Source organism: Condylura cristata, unplaced genomic scaffold (genome assembly GCF_000260355.1).
Source record: "Condylura cristata isolate star-nosed mole 26May11 unplaced genomic scaffold, ConCri1.0 scaffold00027, whole genome shotgun sequence".
Lineage (NCBI taxonomy): Eukaryota > Metazoa > Chordata > Mammalia > Eulipotyphla > Talpidae > Condylura > Condylura cristata.
Genome location: NW_004567128.1, coordinates 29,346,563 through 29,365,766, shown reverse-complemented (window position 1 = coordinate 29,365,766; position 19,204 = coordinate 29,346,563). Strand labels below are relative to the sequence as shown.

At 39.8% G+C, this 19,204-nt stretch overlaps 1 protein-coding gene across 1 annotated transcript in view; it reads left to right on the top strand.

Moving 5' to 3' along the window:
- DGKK (diacylglycerol kinase, kappa) overlaps nt 1-19,204 on the top strand; it is a 142,041-nt gene that overhangs the window by 45,042 nt on the left and 77,795 nt on the right. Inside the window, exons 4-9 of the mRNA XM_004690045.2 lie at nt 4,445-4,555; nt 6,241-6,321; nt 8,273-8,377; nt 13,089-13,224; nt 13,650-13,756; nt 14,055-14,180. Coding sequence (XP_004690102.1) covers nt 4,445-4,555; nt 6,241-6,321; nt 8,273-8,377; nt 13,089-13,224; nt 13,650-13,756; nt 14,055-14,180 — 666 coding nt within the window. The remainder of the gene's footprint in view (nt 1-4,444; nt 4,556-6,240; nt 6,322-8,272; nt 8,378-13,088; nt 13,225-13,649; nt 13,757-14,054; nt 14,181-19,204) is intronic.

The window sequence follows — 19,204 nt, the reverse complement described above, 5'->3', positions numbered from 1 at the left end:
AAAATGTCAAATGTCTTAGAAAAAAAAAAAAAAAGGTAGGCAAGACATTTAAAGTTTCGAGTGTCTTTCACAAGCAGAATTGAGTTAGATGTTCTTTACTACTTACCACAGAGCACTGCTGGGAGGATTCAGCAACACTTCATCAGTTGTAGCATACTGTATGAGAATTCTCTTTACCCTTCTGGTCAATCTGGGAGTGTTACTTTGAGAAAAAAAAAAAAAGGAGGTGTGGGGGAACTCTCCTCTCAACTACCATGGAGGGAGGCTCATTAACAGTGTTAGTGCAGAGTATCACAGTCCTTCTCAGAACACCTTTCATTCTTAGCTATCTATGGTCTTATCTTTCAGGACAATGTTTGGGGTGGGGGTTGTTCACACTGTGGTATGCATGCTAATTAACTAGGCACTCCCAGGTTCTTGAGAGTAGTAGAAAGAGCATAAAGCCCACCAGCATTTTGTAATTGCCGTCCTTGAGCAAAGCAATAGAAAATTCCTAAACCACAGACTTACTATCTGGAAATTGAAACTAACACTCGCATGGCTGTGGCAGGGGGCAGTGAGACATTATCCGAGAGAGGCCAGGAAAAATCCTCTTATGATACCAGCAGCAGCCCACCCCCAGTACCTCCCTTTGCAGGATGTGTGTGTTGTGTGTGTGTGTGTGTGTGTTTGTTCTGGCTGTTTCTCCCCCCCCCCTCACATTCTTGCTAAGTATAGTGACCCCAAGCAGATAAAGGTTTGTTTGCATTCGTATATTTTATTGACTTGAGGTAACCTATTGGGTGATTTTTAGCTTCTACTTGTTCAAACTAGCTTCCAGGGCTGCCTACCTGATTTTTAAGTAAACAACAGGTAAGTTTCTCCCAAAGAGGGACCAACTTTAAAAAGAAAGAAACTACAGGAACTTTGCCTTTCATATCCCATGTTTGGATATTTGTAGAAGTTCAGAGTTGTTGATATTGATGATGTGTTTAGAATTTAAGAAACTATCACTTACTTTCTAACCCTTCTCCCGACTATATATAATTCACATCAACATTTGTCAGCTCCCAACTTGGTAATACACATATCTCATCCATATGTTCCTTACACACAAACTCTGAATTCAAACATTGCGACCTTCTCTGATGCTAAAAACCCAAGTATTGCTCACTTAAGTCTTCTGGAGAAAGTGACTGTAGCTCTGGTTTAAAAATTGTAAAGTGACTGCCTGGGAACCAACACTAGCCTGTATAGTTTTCTTTGGCTTTCACAAGTTTTTTGTTTAATCAAATAGTAGCTAAAGTTTCAGAATTGCAAAACTTCACAAATATTTTAGCCTGGAGTGCTAAGTTGTCTTGAAAAATGGGATAAGCTGGTAAAGCCTGTCAGCATTCAGTCATAACAGTCACCAAGAATTTAGTATCAGCTAGACATGGCTGTCTGCTTCCCATTGTGGACTCTTTTGTTACAAATCAGTCTTCCATGGGCATTGAGTAGACAGTCTTTTACTTAAAGTTTGTACATTCATAGTGACCAGTTTAATATCACAGGATAGGGAGGAGATAATTGGGATTAACTGGCGTACCTGATGCCAGGGCATCTGGATGAATAGATGAAACTCCCATTTGAACAAGAAAGTGAACATGGAGAGCAATGAACACAATGATCACAAGGTTCTTTTAAATAATTCTCTGAGTTCACAGAACTTGGTGTTTGTCTACATGAATTGTATTCCTCGTTCTCTGCTCCTATCTCCCATATCTTTGAGACAGGGGATTGCCTGCAATTTTTTTTAAATGTCAAAAAAATGAGAGAGAAAAAAAAAATCTAGAGGAAGGTGGAGTCCATAGTGGGCTCTCAAAAAATAGGAATGAAGTACTCCCAGTGATGAATGTACCATCAAATCTCTTTTCTTTTCTTGACTGTAACAAATGGTATATGCATGGGATGAAAACTGAAATTCTGACAATTTGTCGCTGATGTCCTCCGAATGGTGAATAGATTGATGAATGAATGAATAAAAGAATTTTCTGTCTCCTTAGATGGATAACAGATACATTAGTTAGCAAGGCACAAGTAAGGGGGAAAATGAGAATGTTTCTGATATACCATTAAAGGGGATTAAAGAGTAATCCATAAGGACTGATGGAATAAAGTAGTTTGTGAGTAGAGAGTGTATTCTACTTATTCAGTAATTATTTAAATAATCTGGGTCTGGAACTTTTATGGAAGAACCAGAGGGCCAGGGTTCTTGGAAACTTCTGGAGGAACAAATTGCCCTCCTCATTTCCATTATCACCTTACCCCATTGTCCTATCCCCAGTGGGACAAGAGGAGGCAAGAGCTGGGTATGGAAGAAGAAAGCAGTTAATTTAAGAGAGGCTTTAAACTGAAATTGGAGGGAAGGGGAAAATATCCAACTAAAACCTGCAAAAGCAGTTATTACAAGTGACACCAGATATGACAAAATAAGAAAACTGAAGAAGCAATTGAGAAAAATTGAAGAAGCAGGTAGACTAGTTTGGGGAAAGAGTAAAAATATGGGTATGGCTTCAGTTATACAAGTTGGAACACTTAAAATTTTAAACTTAAGTCTTTGGCAGAAAGGGGTAAAGATGGCTGCCTGGGTATGATGAAGACTTAGTATAAGAATATATGGCATACTGGTGAGAGGGTTAAAAAAGGGAAAACTAAATTCCATCATTGAGAGTGTAAACCATAGGTCACCTGATCCGAAAAAGGAAAGGAGTGATGCAAATATAATGTTTAGACAATAGGTGTTTTCTCACTGATGACTCAATTTCAACTTTTTAAATATAATTTCTCACTATTTAAAGGTTATATCTCACTTTTCCCCTTTCCATGAGATCTTATTCTCTTTGTCTTGACTCTTCATTCATTCACAAGCATCTCAAAGGTGGTAGAACAGCCCTGAAATTTCCATAATTTATTGAGGGCTCAGACCAACTGTGATTGCTCTTGAGCTGACTTTTCAATTGACATAGAGAGGTTCTGTCCATTGGCTGGAGAACTGAACAAAGGTGTGTATATGTTGGAGGGAATGAGAGAGGCAAAGAATTGTTCAAACTGAATTGTTCATGCTGGAGTCATGCACCCCATTTAAGGGAGCAACTGCTACTAAATCCTAGCATGTTACCATGACAGAATATAGGTCCACTGTTACCAGTATTCTTTTTTAAAATTTTTTATAAAGATTTATTTATTTATTCATACAGAACTGGGGGACAGGCCAGAGATGCGGAGGGTGAGAGGATTCACCAGGAACAGAGAGAGTGGGGAGCAGAACAGGCAGATTGACTAAGTACACTGCTAAGGGGAGCAGCGGGCGGGTCAGGAGAGGTCTGCTGTGCCATGTGGATCTCCTCCAGGGCAGGCAGGGATCTAACTCATGCAGAATCGGCTTAAGCTTCTTAGTGCTATGCTTTAACCCACTGCTCTACCAGGGAGGGCCCTGTTACCAGTATTCTTATTTTAATAATAATCCAACAGGAAACTTACATTTATATGAAATCTGCCTTTTATTTATTATTAATTAATTAAAAACTGAAAAACACTAAACAGGCAAAACATACTTCTTCCACAAACACATCCAACTGTGAATTCTAATGTAAATGGTGGATGGAATTCATGGTAAAGTCTTGATTTGGTCAAGTCACTCCCTTGACTGGCATTCTATCAAGAAGAATGGGTTTGGTTTCATCTTGGTGGGCATAAATATTTCTCCTAATGGTCTTGCATGTTGGTTTGTATACTATAAATATAATTAATAATTTCCTTAAATGGCAACAATAAGTAGATGCTATGATTAGTTCAAGTCAATCTATTCAGCAAGTAACTGAAAAATCAGACTCAGGATTCAGACTGTGAGATATCTAAAGAAAAGGATCAGAAGATAGTTCATTTTTGATACACTTTTGTTTTCTTACCAGATCATATATCATGTTAACACTCAGAATTTGGTTCTAAAAGTGTTGGGAAGCAGTTGGAGGCTGTGGACAGGGGAAGGACCTAATCCAACTTAATATTCTAAAGGGAACACTCCCAAAATATTTAAAGGAAGTCTCTGTCTAGAGCTATAATCTGGAGACTTTCAGAAAATCTGATTTTACTGAGTTCAGTCTCTTCTCCTGTCTTTTCCCGTATTTTCCTAGGAATGCTGTTCTTATATTTCTGTATTCATGTCACTCCTTACCACAACGGAATGTCCTCTGTTCTTGAGTGATGTAGCCTAAGAAACTTAGAGCATATACTGAATGTGCTAACCAAGGGCAAAGCATGCCTTTTCTGACTGAACTAACTTCCTTGTGTTCTTGCCCTGATCTGGCCCTTTCTCAGTGACAAAGCTAGCACCTTCCACATATCTGATCATATCAACTGAGAGAAAACTGATGTGATCCTACAAATTGATCTAATTGCTCAAGGTTATGCTTTTGTTTTTCAGAAAATACTGAAGGAAGGACCTTTGCTAAAGAACTGTAACTCTTTCCAGAGGTGGAAGCTTAGATACTTTCTAGTTCGAGGACAAAGACTTTGCTTTGCACATCATCCTGCGGTAAGAGAATATATATGTCAATCAATAGATAAACAGAGGAAGAGAGAGAGAGAGAATCTTGTCAAGTGAATTACTGGGTAGTAGGTGGGTGCCAGGAAGTCTTTATGTGGGGAAATTGGCCAATAAAGTTAGCAAACATTAAGGTGAAAGTTGAAACCTTCCACTTTTCCTTTAACTTGTCTTTTATGGTCAAAACAGGGACATTTTTCTCACCCTTTCCTTGATTCACTTCCCTTTTATAGACACCTTGATTAGCTTCTCTACCCAGAACCAACTGTGTAACTTGCAGGGTCCAATTTAAATGAAAATGCAGGGCTCCTTATTCAGAAATCAGGGGAAAGTGTCATAAAAGATACTAAAATATAAAGTCATGGCTTCAATATAGCTGTTATTTTCTGTCTAATATAATCCTACAAATAAAGAAAAAATAAAATTTTAAACTATTAATGATTTTACCATTCATCTGTGTATTATCCAATATCAGTTTTGAAAGCACATAGAAGAGCATTTAATGCATTTGAATAACCACCAAAAGTATAGAATTCATATTTCGCAGCTCATACATACATATATATTATGTTCACTGCAATACACAAAATTGGTTCAGCTCATTTTACCCTGATACGTAACACATTCTGCCAGGTTGCCCTATCTTTCTCTTTCCCTCATTGTCATCATTTTCAGCATAAAGTCATTGATTAATACTGGGAAGTCACATGAGTATGAAGGAACATAGTAGAGATTCATGGCTATTCGTGTTTCTTGGAATCCCATTTCCTTTTTTCTGTGTCTGAAGCCAGTTCTGGCTCCAAAAGAAAGTGTGTCTCTCAGGGCTCTTAGTTCCCCTGCTGAGCCCCTCATAGTTGTGAAGCGCAGGCCTTGCGCTTGCTTTGTTACTCCTGAATTCCCACACATCCTGGGTCCCCTGAAGTTCCATTCTCATGAGTGTCAGGAATTTTGCATTCATAGAGAGACAGGATACTGCATGGACATGAGCGTTGTGCATATCTCCTCCCATCATATGTGTGATCCATCACCGCACTTAACTGCATTTACAAAACATGTGTTCAAAGATAAAGTGACTAAGAGTTTTGAGAGTGGACTAGCAAAACTTTAAGGCAAGTGCAGGGCCCCTCTGAACTTGAGACCCTATAAGACTTGCACAAGTTTCATAGCAGTGAGGCCACCCTGTTGGTGTCCATAGTGCTAATTCCCGTCTGCTGGGTGTTACATAGAGTTTAGGGAGACATGGGGCTCAAACTAGATGGGGAAACAAAGTCAAAGGCTGTTGATAGACTGGGTGTTAGTAACACCTATCTGCTCCACTTCACCCCTAGCTAGACCAGATTACATTATCTTCTTCACTATAAACTTTTATTTGTGAATAATTTTGAACTACCTAAGCCTCCCTTCAAGCCCACATAAAAAAAGTTTTACAAAGAGTTGTGATTTGGTTTAATTTGGTTTGAATTTTGTTGGTCACATGAGAGAGCAACAAAACAATAATACTGAATAAATTCCAGGACTCCAGTCAAAAAGATAGCTGGCTTATGGCTGCCAAAATGCCTGAGTGTATGTGTGTGGGTACATGTGTGTGCACATACGTGTGTATGTTTACCCTTTAGTACCGCTTAACCTCATTAATCAGATGGTTCCTCTTCCCCCTCTCTCTTATGTCTTTCCAGTTTGCACGCTTTGAAACAGTTGATCTGTCTCAGGTCGCTTTGGCAGAAAGCAGCTGCAGAAACCTTTGCCACGGTTTTTGTGTAAGTAAGATTGAGAGTGACTGATGGGGAGGGGTAGGCGTAGGTGCTAGCTAGGAAGGGAGGTGGCCATATGCACTTACTGCAACCTTGGAGTCAGATTTCCTCAGTCTCACTTGATCCCAAAGTATGTATGGAAATCCATTTAAAGTGGCACTACAAATGAGTGCTGAAGATTACTCCTGAAACCACTTTCTACCAGCCACTGAGGGGGTAGGAAGGAAGCAATGGTCCTGCTCCCTATTGCCAACTGAGCTGATTTCAATGGAGGGAGTAGTGACAAATATGAAAATCAATCCTGGAGAAGGTAATTTAGAGGAGTATCATTGGGAGAATCATTCAAGAGACTGGCAGTATGTAGTAGAAAATATCAGGGTATTTAAACTGCAAGATATTCTCCCTTTGATGCGGTAGATAAGAACCAAAGTTCAAAGTGAAAAGCTTCCCTATGCTGAGATTACTGATGAGTGTGCCTCAAAGACTTTTCTAGGGAAGTATTCAAGAGCTTGGCACTGCTGAAATTCCATAAGGGTTTGGTCATTCAAGTGAATCCAGAGCAGAAAGCTCACTGAAAATTAGCAAGCACTTTTACCAAGGAAATCTACCCACTTCTTCCCCCAACTGTTCTCCCAGTCTCCATGGTGGGGTATAGAGACTGGAGTTCCCCTTCAGGAAAGTGAAGGGTGGCAATTAGCAGAGTAAAGAGCCACAGGCCCAATACCCTGCTACCATTGCTGTTCCAAATTCCATTTTCTTAAAAGCTGGATTTCTCTCATTATATCTCCCTGATCCAGTGTGAAGCCGAAAATTCTATTGATCCAATCCCAAAATGCTTAACCTTTGGATGATGAGCAGACAGGCTAATGTTGGTTCTCCATTCTCCAAAGAAATCTCCAGGGTTAGGTTGCCCGTTGGCCTAATTAAAACACTGATGAACAAAGGCAGTATGCATTAGTGCCACATGAGAAGGGGTTTGGACCAAAGGAGTGCTGTCATCACAATTCCCACTCATTCCTATTCCTATTTATCACAGAATCATGCTGTGTTACATGCAAAAGGAGGATTAAATTGCTTATTGGTGTGGTGAGCTCTAGCGCCAAGATTTGCGTGAAGGTGACAGCCTTCATGCAAAGGCATAGAGGGCCAGTGCAGTAATGACTAATGCTGTCACTATCTCTGCTGCCTCCTGCCCTGTTGGGAAAGACCAGGTCCTCACCGTGGCCTGCCTCTGCTAGACCTTCAGCATCGCTTTTTCATTACTTCAGTCCAGGTTCTTGCATCAAGTGGCATTCAAAGGAATGACATTAAAATTCCCTTGTGGTTGTCTCTGCCCGTTAGAAAGAAAGAAGCTGGATTCTTGGTTTCTTCACTCCAGTCTCACTCCCTCCAAACAGGAAGTAGTACACCCTGATGAAACACCCTTTTACTCTTTTCCTATAGACAGACAGCAGTAACTAAAGCGGGTTTTTAGGCAATCTCCCTTGAGTAAGATAGGTGCATGGCTTAGTGTTTAAAAGCATGTCTTCTGGAACCAAAGAATCTAGATTTTAATTCTGGCATGGATTTTTTTTCCCCACTGAATGGCCCTAGGCAGGTCATTTAACTCCCTTTCACTTGCTTTTCCTGTGAAATGGGAGAGAAAAATCCCCATCTCATGAGGTGGTAATGAATACTGAAGTGATGTACATAAAGTGCGACGGAACAGTGGATAGAGAATTTCTCACTGCACTTACAAATAATATTTATTTTAAAAATCATTTTCATTATTATCATTACCATTATTTTGGGTGGTCATCTAGAGAACTGTGATGAGTTTGGAACTTCTGTCTCATATTTAAGAAGTGGCTTGGGGTGTTCTTGGTAAACCTGTCTAGTTCCTCAGAGGGTTCACAGGCTCTATTTGTGGCCAAGGTTGTGCAGTAGAGCTCATGTAATAATGTGACTTTTTGTTTAGGTGATCACACCACAACGAAAAGTTACCCTGGCTGCACCAAACCGGAAAGATATGGAAGAATGGATTAATGTCATAAAAACCGTCCAACAGGGAGAAATCCGTAAGGTAAGGGAAATAGCTCTCAGGGGTAAATGCCTAAGTGATTGTATTAGTTAAGCTACCATTCAAAGAGGGAAATAATAAGATGAAAGCAGAGACTTTGGCCAGGAATTAGATGGGTACCATTCAGAAGCCTGTTTAGAAATATTCCTAAGTAGGAGTAACTGCAGATTTGGTAAGTATGTGGTTCTGATATAAATGTACCCACATTGGTATGTAGCTGTCACAATGTGCCCAGTGGATGAGGTGCCTAGAATATATGTGAGCAACTAAGTTAGATGTTCTCATTTAGAAAAGTTGCAGTTAACAGTCTCGCTGTGGGTCTGCTGAATCACTCCAGTAGCTGTTAAGGAAACTGAGATTTTTAATAGAGAAGGAATCAGACTGAAACAACTACTCAGTAGCAAAGTCAGGATTTGGACTTAGGCTGTGTGCAATTCTGCCTCGTTTATTGTACACCACAAAAGAAATGAAGAGGCAAGAACAAGGAGCAGTCCTCTTCAGTTCTTAGTGGTTCTTTTCTCCTTGATAATACCAAACACCTGGTCACTGCTACCTGAAGCAAGGTGTACCACCACTGAGACTCAGGATCACATCCTCAGCCTACTCTTCTATAGCTCTGTACCACAGTTAGACGTTATGTAGGTTTCAAGGTGGGGCATAAGGAAGGATTGTGTCATTTATTTACTCAGAGCACTGCCTCACACATAATTGAGGTGCCATAGTTGTTTGCTGAGCAAGTAAATTAATCTGAGGGTACCTTTGGAGCCAGGGTGAAAAGAATGATAGATGGTCACCCCAAAGCAAAGTTCTACTATGAAGACCTTGGTGATAAGAGAAGATAAATCTGTCCTATCCTGATACCTTAAATAACTAGCAAAGGGTGGAGGATTGTTATAGGCATTGGGGGGTGGAACAGTGTAAAGGTGACTTAGGAATAATGGGTTGGGAAAGACAAACAATGTTATTGAGGAAAAATAAATCTGTCTTCATTCCCATAAGACTTCTCAGGCTTTTGACCATTTACTCTATAGATTTTGCTGGTCATGGCTATTAAATGATAAGTTGACTAGGTAGCTCTCCACTGAGCATTGAGGCCTTTTCACACTGTAGATGCTTTATTAAGGGATTCTTTGCTTCGAATCTGAAGATGGTCTTTATCTGACTTATTACTCCACACATCACTCCTTTCTTATTTTCTTCTTCCTTTTCTGATGGAGAAGCACATCCCTTTGTTCCTTCCCCCAGTAAGGCCATAGGTCAGAGCACTAGAGGTCGCACAAAATGGGATTTCCATGCTGCTTCTCTCCCATTCTTTCCCCTGCAGACCAATTCCTGTCCTTCCCTTAGCTTATCTCTATCCAAATTGGAACACTTCTTATTAAAGATCCAATTCATAAGAATCTATCTAGTTGACATGTGGTTGTTTATCTGTTTTTGGGAGTGGGGAATGGAATGAGTATGTTTGCCTCTTAGTCTATCATCTTGCTGATGTCACCATGAAATACTAATTTTTAAAAATCAATGTTTAAGTTGTTCATAAAATGTCACATAAGATATTTTGAATTTTAGCTACCAGGCCAGGAATACCAAACTACCAGAGAAAGTAATCAAAGAACTGATGTGCTATTCCTGACTCAATTGAATTACCTAGGCGTTAACTACCTGTTTACTCTATTGGAAGAGTGGAGCTACTCTAGGTAAATAGATTTAAGTAAACCTATTAAGGAACATTTTAGCAAACAGAGAAAGTTCTCACCATAAAAAACTTGGTAATCTTGCTTGAGGCTTAAAGTCAAACATATTCTTTTCTTTTCTTGTGTACCTTATCTCTAATAGGCTCCACTATTCTCTGTCACCACCACTGCCTAACAGTTAGGGTAAGGGGAGACTAATCTTGGTGTTAGTGGTCTAGTAAAGTCATTACAAAGTAATTGGATAAGCTGTTGGAAACTAGTCAGTACATATTAAAGAGCGAGTTCCTAGTAGGTGTCCCGTTTTGTTCCAAAGAAAGTTGAACAGCTGGCCTCAATGAACTTTGTAGGTTGTTAGGGAGACAAGCTATACATAAAAGAGAAAGTTAAGTGACAGTACTTGAGATAAATAACAGTTTTCAATGATGTTACAGGGTAATGCATGATTGATTGCTTGATGAATGAAATAGACAGTAAAGTGGAATGGGAGTTTAAGGGAAGAAGAGATAAATATGAACTGTTGTCCTCTGGGAGGAGTTAATAGAGGAGAAATTTGATACTGACCTTGAAAGATGAATAAGATTTTATTGATGGCAAGGGATTAGGGCAGTGGGAACTCCTGTTTGGAGAAATTGGTATAAGCAAATATGAATAACAGAAAAATAGAACATTTTTTTGTAATGGACTGAGAGGCAGACCACATTTAACCAGAAGATTTGGGAAAACGCATTTAAGAAATATCTGGAGAAATAGGTTGGGCCTGATTTTGGAGGATCATCAATGTTAATATATTGTGGAAGAATTGCAATATAATCAAAGTTCACTTTAAAGATAAATTGGAAAATGAAAAAAGTTGATTAAAGGATACTTTAGAAATAAAGGCTATTAGACAAGGAAAAAACTGGGGGCCAGAAGATCTTAGAGGAGGTCATAGATTAACTCAGACAAGACAAAGTTAAGCCCTAAATGAGGATAGAAAGGGAAAACAAATGATAGTTGTAGGTGGTGGAGAATCCAAATATATGAAAAATGCAAAGGAGATAGAAGAGTCACAGGCAGGTGAATGGTGTGAGCCTAGGGCACCTAAAAAATAACAAGAAAACTGGAAATAAGGAAATTTTGCTACAAGGCTAGGTTAAAAGGTTACCTCTTATGTGCAGCCATTGACTATGGAAACAGAAATGGACCTTAAATGTCATCTAGAATCAAAATTCTAGAATAAAGCATCTTTAGATCAAACCACATTGCCTTTATTTAAATGCTTCCAAAGATGGGGAACTAAGTTCTTGCAAAAGACTATTCAATATTCCTAAAACTCTAAATTTTAGAATTTTTTTCTTAATCTTTGGTTTAGCAGAGATTAAGCTAATATTCAGCTTGAGTTACAGGAATGGTATCAGCTACATATTGAATTAGAAAGCTCACTGTCATTCAAAGTATTCATTACAAACTACTTAAACAACTGTTTCTCAGGATGTAGTATAAAAAATAATTATTCATAGTGACACCCGCAAGATGGTAGGCTAGGATTTTTAAACTCACCCCCCACAAAAAAAAATAACCATTGAACAACTATATGCCCACTAAAATAGCTGTGAACAAGCTCTAGAATACAATAAACTGCAGAAACTATGGAACACTGAGACAGAATCATTACATAGAAAAGCGTAGTAAGCAGATAACTTATGCCTCCCGTGTACCCTCTACAACCCCCCAGTCTGGTAGAACTTGGGACCAAGAGAAATTCCCTGGGCCTAACCTACCCCCCCACACACACACACACAATGGGGTTAGGCAGAGCAGGAAGATTCTAGCAACTCTTATCAGTGCTGTGGACATATACAACTTTCACACATAGGTTCCTTACAGTCTTCACTGATGCTGAATCTAGCTGACAGAGCTTCTCAGAGTCTATGCCACTGCATCGTTACCCTACTCCAGAAAGAACCATTACATAACTCCCTGGGGGAAGCTACCAACGCTGTGCCCACTGGGGAGGTACCACTGCATATCCCACTTCCAAAGTTGCTGCCATTACATCAATCCTGCACCTTCCTGACAGAGCCACAGCACACCCTGCCCCCACAGCCATTTGCACACCATGGACCACAGTTTCATGGCTCAGCACACATCCATGCCAGAGATGCCACTATAATGAATATCTCCACACCCCAGTTTCAGGTACCACAGTTGTTCTGGGTACCCCTAACCTTGGAGGGCCCCAGTTCCACGCCTACATTGCAGTTACCTACACCCCTGACTCCAACACTTTTGAAACTGAAAATGTATTTTTACCCCGATCCTAGTGTTCTTTCTGTGTGTATTTGTAAAAACACCAGTCATTGGGCCCTCCCTGGTGGTGCAGCGGGTTAAAGCACTGCACTAAGAAGGTTAAGCCGTTTCCACATGAGTTAGATCCCGCCTGCCCCGGAGGTGACCACATGGTGCGACAGACCTCTCCTGACCCACCCGCTGCTCCCCTCAGCAGTGTACTTCGTCAATCTGCCTGCTCTGCTCCCCACTCTGTCCCTGGTAAATCCTCTCACCCTCTGCATCTCTGGCCTGTACCCCAGTTCTGTATGAATAAATAAATAAATCTTAAAAAAAAAAACTCCAGTCATTGGAAAAGGACCCCCTCTAATCCAGTATCTAAATTTAAATTAATTATACCTCTGAAGACCGTATTTCCAAATAAGATCACATTCATAGGTACTGGGGGTTAAGATAAGAACATATTTCAGGGCAGACACTATAGCAAAGTAGTGGTTTTAGCAGACAATACAAAGATCATTGTTCCGTTACTTTCAGCTCTTATTCCAGTGCCTTTATTTTTTTCCTTTGCAAAAGCACTGGGGAAAAATCAAGTAGAAGATTTGTTAGATGTAGGCTTCAACTGCCAGTCTTCCTGTTCACATGCTCTGACACCTATATAGCGGGCCACTTCAGCCTCAGGAGAAGATTCTCTGGCTTTTCCCTAATAAGCTCTGTGATTAATTCTCTATTTTCTCTTCTCTTTGATTAAGATACCCGCAGCCGAAAACAACCCTTTCCTTGTTGGAATGCACTATTGGTACTCCAGTCACAGCCCGCGGACGCAGCACTGCAATATTTGTCGGGAGAGCATTCCTGCCTTATCTAGAAATATTATCATCTGTGAAGGTATCTTTCTGGTTCCCTTAGGAAGTGGCTCCGTGGGTGGAGATAGAGTTGAAAGAGCTCATGTGGCTTTAGTATCACTGACTCACAGGAAGTCACTGAACTCTAGAGCAAGGTTAATCCTGACTTAACAGACTGAGAGGAGATGGAAGAACATGGGCATGAAGGAGAATTTTCACGAATCAAAATGAAGGGTTGCATCTGGGAGGACTAGACAATACAGTCAGTAACAAGGGTTGGAAAAAATGGAAATCATCTCCCTTAGCATCAGTTTCACTCTAGTTTGAGAGCAGAAAGAGTAAAAAGGAACTGGATCATACAGGAAATAGGCCTTTGCCTCTCGATTCTAATTTTCAGAGCAGTTTAGGGAAAGGGATTAGAATCTTTGTTGTTACCAGATTTATACCCATCTCTTCCTCTTTTCACAGTGTGCAAAGTGAAGTCTCACAGATTATGTGCTTTGAGAGCTAGCAAAGATTGCAAGTGGAATACTTTGTCTCTCACCGATGACCTCCTTCTGCCCGCAGATGAAATAGTGAGTGCCAGCAGTACCCTTTCACTGTTGCCCTTTCCCAGGACATACAGGGGAGAAAATCTTTTTCTTTACTGTTTCCAGGCAACCCAAGCTCACAATCCAGCCAATTTATAGACGAATGAAAGCCCACCCACCCCCACCTGTCACTGGTCATTGGCATTGGAGTGAGGAGGGCAGGAACATGAACGTCCTTGGGGTTACCTAATGTCCTCCATAGGGTAGTAAAGAAAGTTATGTCAGCAGGCCCTTCCTTCCCCTGTCACTCTAACTTTTACCTCTTGTCTCTTTTACCTTTCAGAAAACTATGCCTCATCAGTGGGTAGAAGGAAACTTATCTATCAGTTCTCAATGTGCAGTCTGTCATGAGAACTGTGGTAGTTACCAAAGACTTCAAGATTTCCGGTGTCTGTGGTGTAATTCTACGGTAAGAGTCTTCCTATTCCATTAATACTTAGAAAATTGGCATCTAGAAAAGGAGGGTGGATTGCAGCTTTGTGCCTACACAAAGATAGAAATCTTAGAGACTTTTACCCCAAAATAGAGTAGATGGATTCTAAAGTATAGGGCTCAGTATCCTTCCTTTCTAGATTTACTTATGAAGTCTTTGAGGAAAAGATTTAAGATTCTTCTATTCTATGGCTCTTAATTAGCGAGGCCTACCAGCTACTGGGAAAAGTTTAACTTTCTTAGGATAATACAGACAACTGAAGAAAATCAAAGCTTAAAAAACCTCACCATTTCCAAAGAACTTGTAATCTTTGTTAATAATGGTTAATGACATTAGCATATTGCAATTGCTACTATGTATGGAGTGTTTGATATACATGCTCTCATTTAATCCTTACAACAATAGTAAACCAGATTTCATTTTCCTTACTTAACAATGAGGAAATTGGGTTCAGAAAAGTGATTTGCTCAAGGTCATGCAGCCACTAACAGAAGTCTTGATTCATGCATAATTCTGAGAAAAACATGTTTGTTTTAAGATGATATTTTTTATTGTAATCCATTTTATTGAGGTAATATTTGTTTACAATTCTGTGTATGATTCAGAGGGATAGAATCACACCTCCTTGGATGTATGCTACCACACACACCTGCCACCACAGCACCCCAAATTCTCCACCAGAGCTATAACGCTACTATGTCACTGAATCATTTTTTTCAACAGGGGTTGATTTTGCCCCCACAAGAGAGATTTGACAATGTCTAAAGACATTTTTGATTGTTACAATTTAGAGGTAGGCGTGTGCTGCAGGTTTCTAGTGCGTAGAAGCCTGGAATTCTGTTAAACCTCCTACAACATACAGAGTAGCACTAAGAACTATCTGGCCTCAAATATCTACAGTGTTGATGTCAGGAAACCCTGCCATAGATTTTCTAGCTTTTTAGATGCTTCTCTCAAACTGATTAGTCTGGATAAGAAGAAACTAAATGATGAGCTTTTCCTTAGAAGACTCTGTTCCCTCTGCCTCACTCCAGGAGATATCTCCCAGAAAGGTGTTTGTATCCTTATCAGGCACCAGGATTTTTGTGGCTGTCCCCAGGGCATTCTATATCTCTTGGATCTGGTGACCAACAGGACTTATGCTTTTAGGCCTCACAAGACTGCAATCAGTAGAGAAAAAAACTTAATCTGCTATCACTCTCCAGGGCACAACAAGAGGCAACAGTCTGAGGAGCCCAATCTTTCTGTGAAAGAAACCTATTAGCTTATCTTCATAATTTCTGCCTGAGGTGCAAGCCTCTAATTAAACACACATCAAACGACCATCTGTAATCCTTTCCAGAGACCCCAGTGGGTAGTCATCATCACCATACTATTCCTCTGCCCACTCCAGAGCCCCACTATCTCCCAGAAGGGAGCCTTTAAGTGTATCTGGTGCCCCAGTTTTTGCTACTGATCCCCAGGAGATAACCCTTGATTACCTGTTTCTTGTGAACAGTGGGGCTTGAGTTCCTAAGTCTCACAGAACTATAACAATTGAAAGACAGTTTGGGACAGGCTACCACCCCTCCCCCCACCCCACGCAGCACTGAGTATTATCTAAAAATATATATTCTTTCTGTGAAAGAAGCCTATTTTATTGTTTTGGAGTTTTGTTCTGAATGGCAGGCTTTTGGTTTAACACACATCTGGAGCATATTGAGGGGGCTCTCTGGGAATAGAGACTATGGATGTATTCTTTCTATACTCCTTCTGATTCACCCCTGGTTGCTGGTATCTCCTAAAAAGGAGTATCTATACTTGTTTGACACACTGATTTTTGTAAATATTACCCAGGGTACAGCTCTAGGTTGATAGCATTTGTTGGTGACAAGTGGGACTCATGCTTGTGGTCCCATTAAAATATTGCATACTTCACAAAGTTACTACTTAATGGTCTGTTTTCTATCAGCCTTAATCTAGGTGTCAAGATAATCCCATTTAAAATATTGATAGGTCTTGCCATACTCTCAGTTACTGGGAGTCATAAAAATAAAATAAATTGGACGATCATAAAGTTTTGAGAAACAACTAAGAGCTAGGGCCAGGCTGAGTGATCAGATTCATCCCTACACAAGGCTACTCACTCACATCCAGGAGAGGGGGATATTCTATTTAATACATAGAAACCGAAACACAGAGTCAAAAAATTTACTTAATAAATATGGGAATATGCTGTAAATAAAACCTCAGAAAAAGTCTTTAATAAAATACGGATAAGTCATTTACTGGATAAAGAATTCAAAAATAATGGTCATAAGTATGCATACTAAGCTCAGGAAAGAAAGGATGAATACAAACAGAATTTCAACAATGAGACAGAAGGTGCAAAAAATGTAGCTATAGGTTACCCCATTCTTCTACATTTGCCCACTAGCTAAATCTTGGGGCACAGGAAGTTCATATATAAGATGCCCCTTGGTTGATAGACCCTGAAAGCTAGGAAGTGTGCATTCCTAGCAACAATGAGCCATAATAACCAATAGCTGAAAAGGAAAATTGAGGGGTTCAAATCCAGACTAGATGAAGCTGAAGGATGGACATGTGGACTGAAAGATAAAGTAATAGAACAGAGAGATGATAAATAGGATATATATATATATATATATATATGTATATTAAAATTAAAAACGACTTAGTGATGGGAAACCCACGGGGATTACAATTGAGATTAAAAAATGTACAAAATGATGTAAAAATAAGCTATTATATTTTTTTAAAAATTAAAAACACAGAAATTGCCTTGTGGGAACTACAGCACAACAATAACAACCATGTTATAGGCAACCCAGAAGGAAAAGTGAAAGAGGTAAAGAGGCAAAAGACTTAGATGAAGAAACAATGAATGAAAACTTCCCTAACCTGGAGAAGGAAACACACATCCAGGTCCAGGAAGCACAGACAATACCCAACATATTAAACCCAAAGAGCTCCACACCAAGACACAGTTTAATTAAAATATGAAAAATTAATGATAAGGAAGAAATGTTAAAAGTAACAGAAGAAAATGGAACTCCCATAAGGCTATCAGATTTCTCAGAATGCTTTGTAGACTGTCAGGGACTGGGACGATTTATTCCAAGTGTTGAAAGAAAAAAAGCATATATCCAAATATTTACCCAGTAAATTTATTGTTCATAACTGAAGGTGAGATGAAAGCTTTCCAGACAAATAAAGAAATTAATTGTCATGGCTTTATAAGAAATATCAAAGTAACTTCTATAAACTAAAGAAGTATATAACAAGAGGATATAGAAATGTAAAAATATCATAGAACAAATTATATAATAAAGGTAGTAGATTAATTACATTTAAGATAACATGAAAAATTACAAAAGAGCAATATTAATTAAACCTAAAGCAATCAGCTAAGACATACACAAAAGTTGAGGGGAACATGACACTAAAAACAAAGCAGGGGGAGTGTAAAAATATGAGCTGTCAAAATAACTCAAAAATAACTTAATCAATTTAAAACAGAATTTTATATACAAAGACATTATACATAAATTTTGTGGAACCTCAAAACACACAAAAATACACTAGAAACACAAAGGGAAGCATAAATAAATTTTCAAATAACACCAAGGAAAGTTTTCAAACTACAAGGGAATGGAATAAGGAGGTGGAAAGGAAGAGAGGAAGTACAAAAATGGCCAGAAATAATTAACACAATGGAAATATACACTAATAACTAAACATCTTAAGTGTAAATAGACTAAATTCTCTAAGCAAACAGACATACACCACCTGAATGGATTAAAAAACAAGAGTCAACTATTTGCTGCTGTGTGTGAGAGACTCACACTGGGTATTAGAGCACAGAGAGTGGAAGTGAAGGGATGGAATCTGGCAAGATGGTTGGAGTAAGGTGCCAGGCTTCCTCCCTATACTGTCAGTTAGACTGCAGCAGAACGGAGCCAACATGCACACTAGGAGGAGCCATATTTCAGAAAGGGGAGGAAACCCTCAACGTGACCTGTCATTAGAATGATGTCAGGGTAGTGCTACACACCAGATGGTGGGGGGCTGCTTACTGAGCCACCTTCGCTTGTCCTCTCATGGGAATACACCCATATTGGAGACACGTGGCACTGCGCTGGGTAGGTGCGCATGCAGAGTGCACCCAGGATAGAGGGTGCAATGTTGGGCAGTTTCAGGGGAAGGGGTACTTACAAAGGACTACTGGCATGAGCCTGAGGTTCTCAGTATAGAACAACTAGAGCCTGAATTAATGTGAGTAAAGAGGTCACATCACATATATCTTCTCATAGAGGAGGCTACCACTTGAAGCCTAGGCTGAGTTATTCAAAGTACTTGCCACCTCCCACAAAAGACTAAAAACAACAAATGCATATAGGCATAAAGTAGATTTCAAGAACCTGTTAATAATAGGAACAAACACCCCAGGATAAGGAACTGTACTAGAAAATGGAACAACTCCCTGCCTTTGACCACAAATTAACTGCAGTTCATGCCCAGTATTGCATCTAGTGCTCAGAAATAGCCTAGAGTGAAAATGGACATAAAACTGTTAAGAGATAGTAGGCCCTCCCTGGTGGTGCACTAGCTTAGGACGCAACACTGCAAACTAGCCGCAGCCGCTTCAGTGCAAGTTAGATCCCCACCCAGGAGGTGATCCACATGGCATGACAGACCTCTTCTGACCTGCCTGCTGCTTCCTCAGCAGTGTACTTCGTCAATCTGCCTGTTCTGCTCCCCACTCTGTCTGGTGAAGCTGCTCATCACCCCTGCACCTCTGAGTTGTATCCCAGTTCTGTATGAATAAATAAATCTTAAAAAAAAAAAAAAAACTATAAGAGATAGTAACATGAAGGAGCTGGCCTAGAGGAGGAAATCACTGTGAATCCAAACCACACAACCACAGATAGTAGAAAGCTTGACTCTGATGCTCCCTGGAGGTCCTTTTGCCCTTGTCGTCTTCTTTTTTTTTTTTTTTT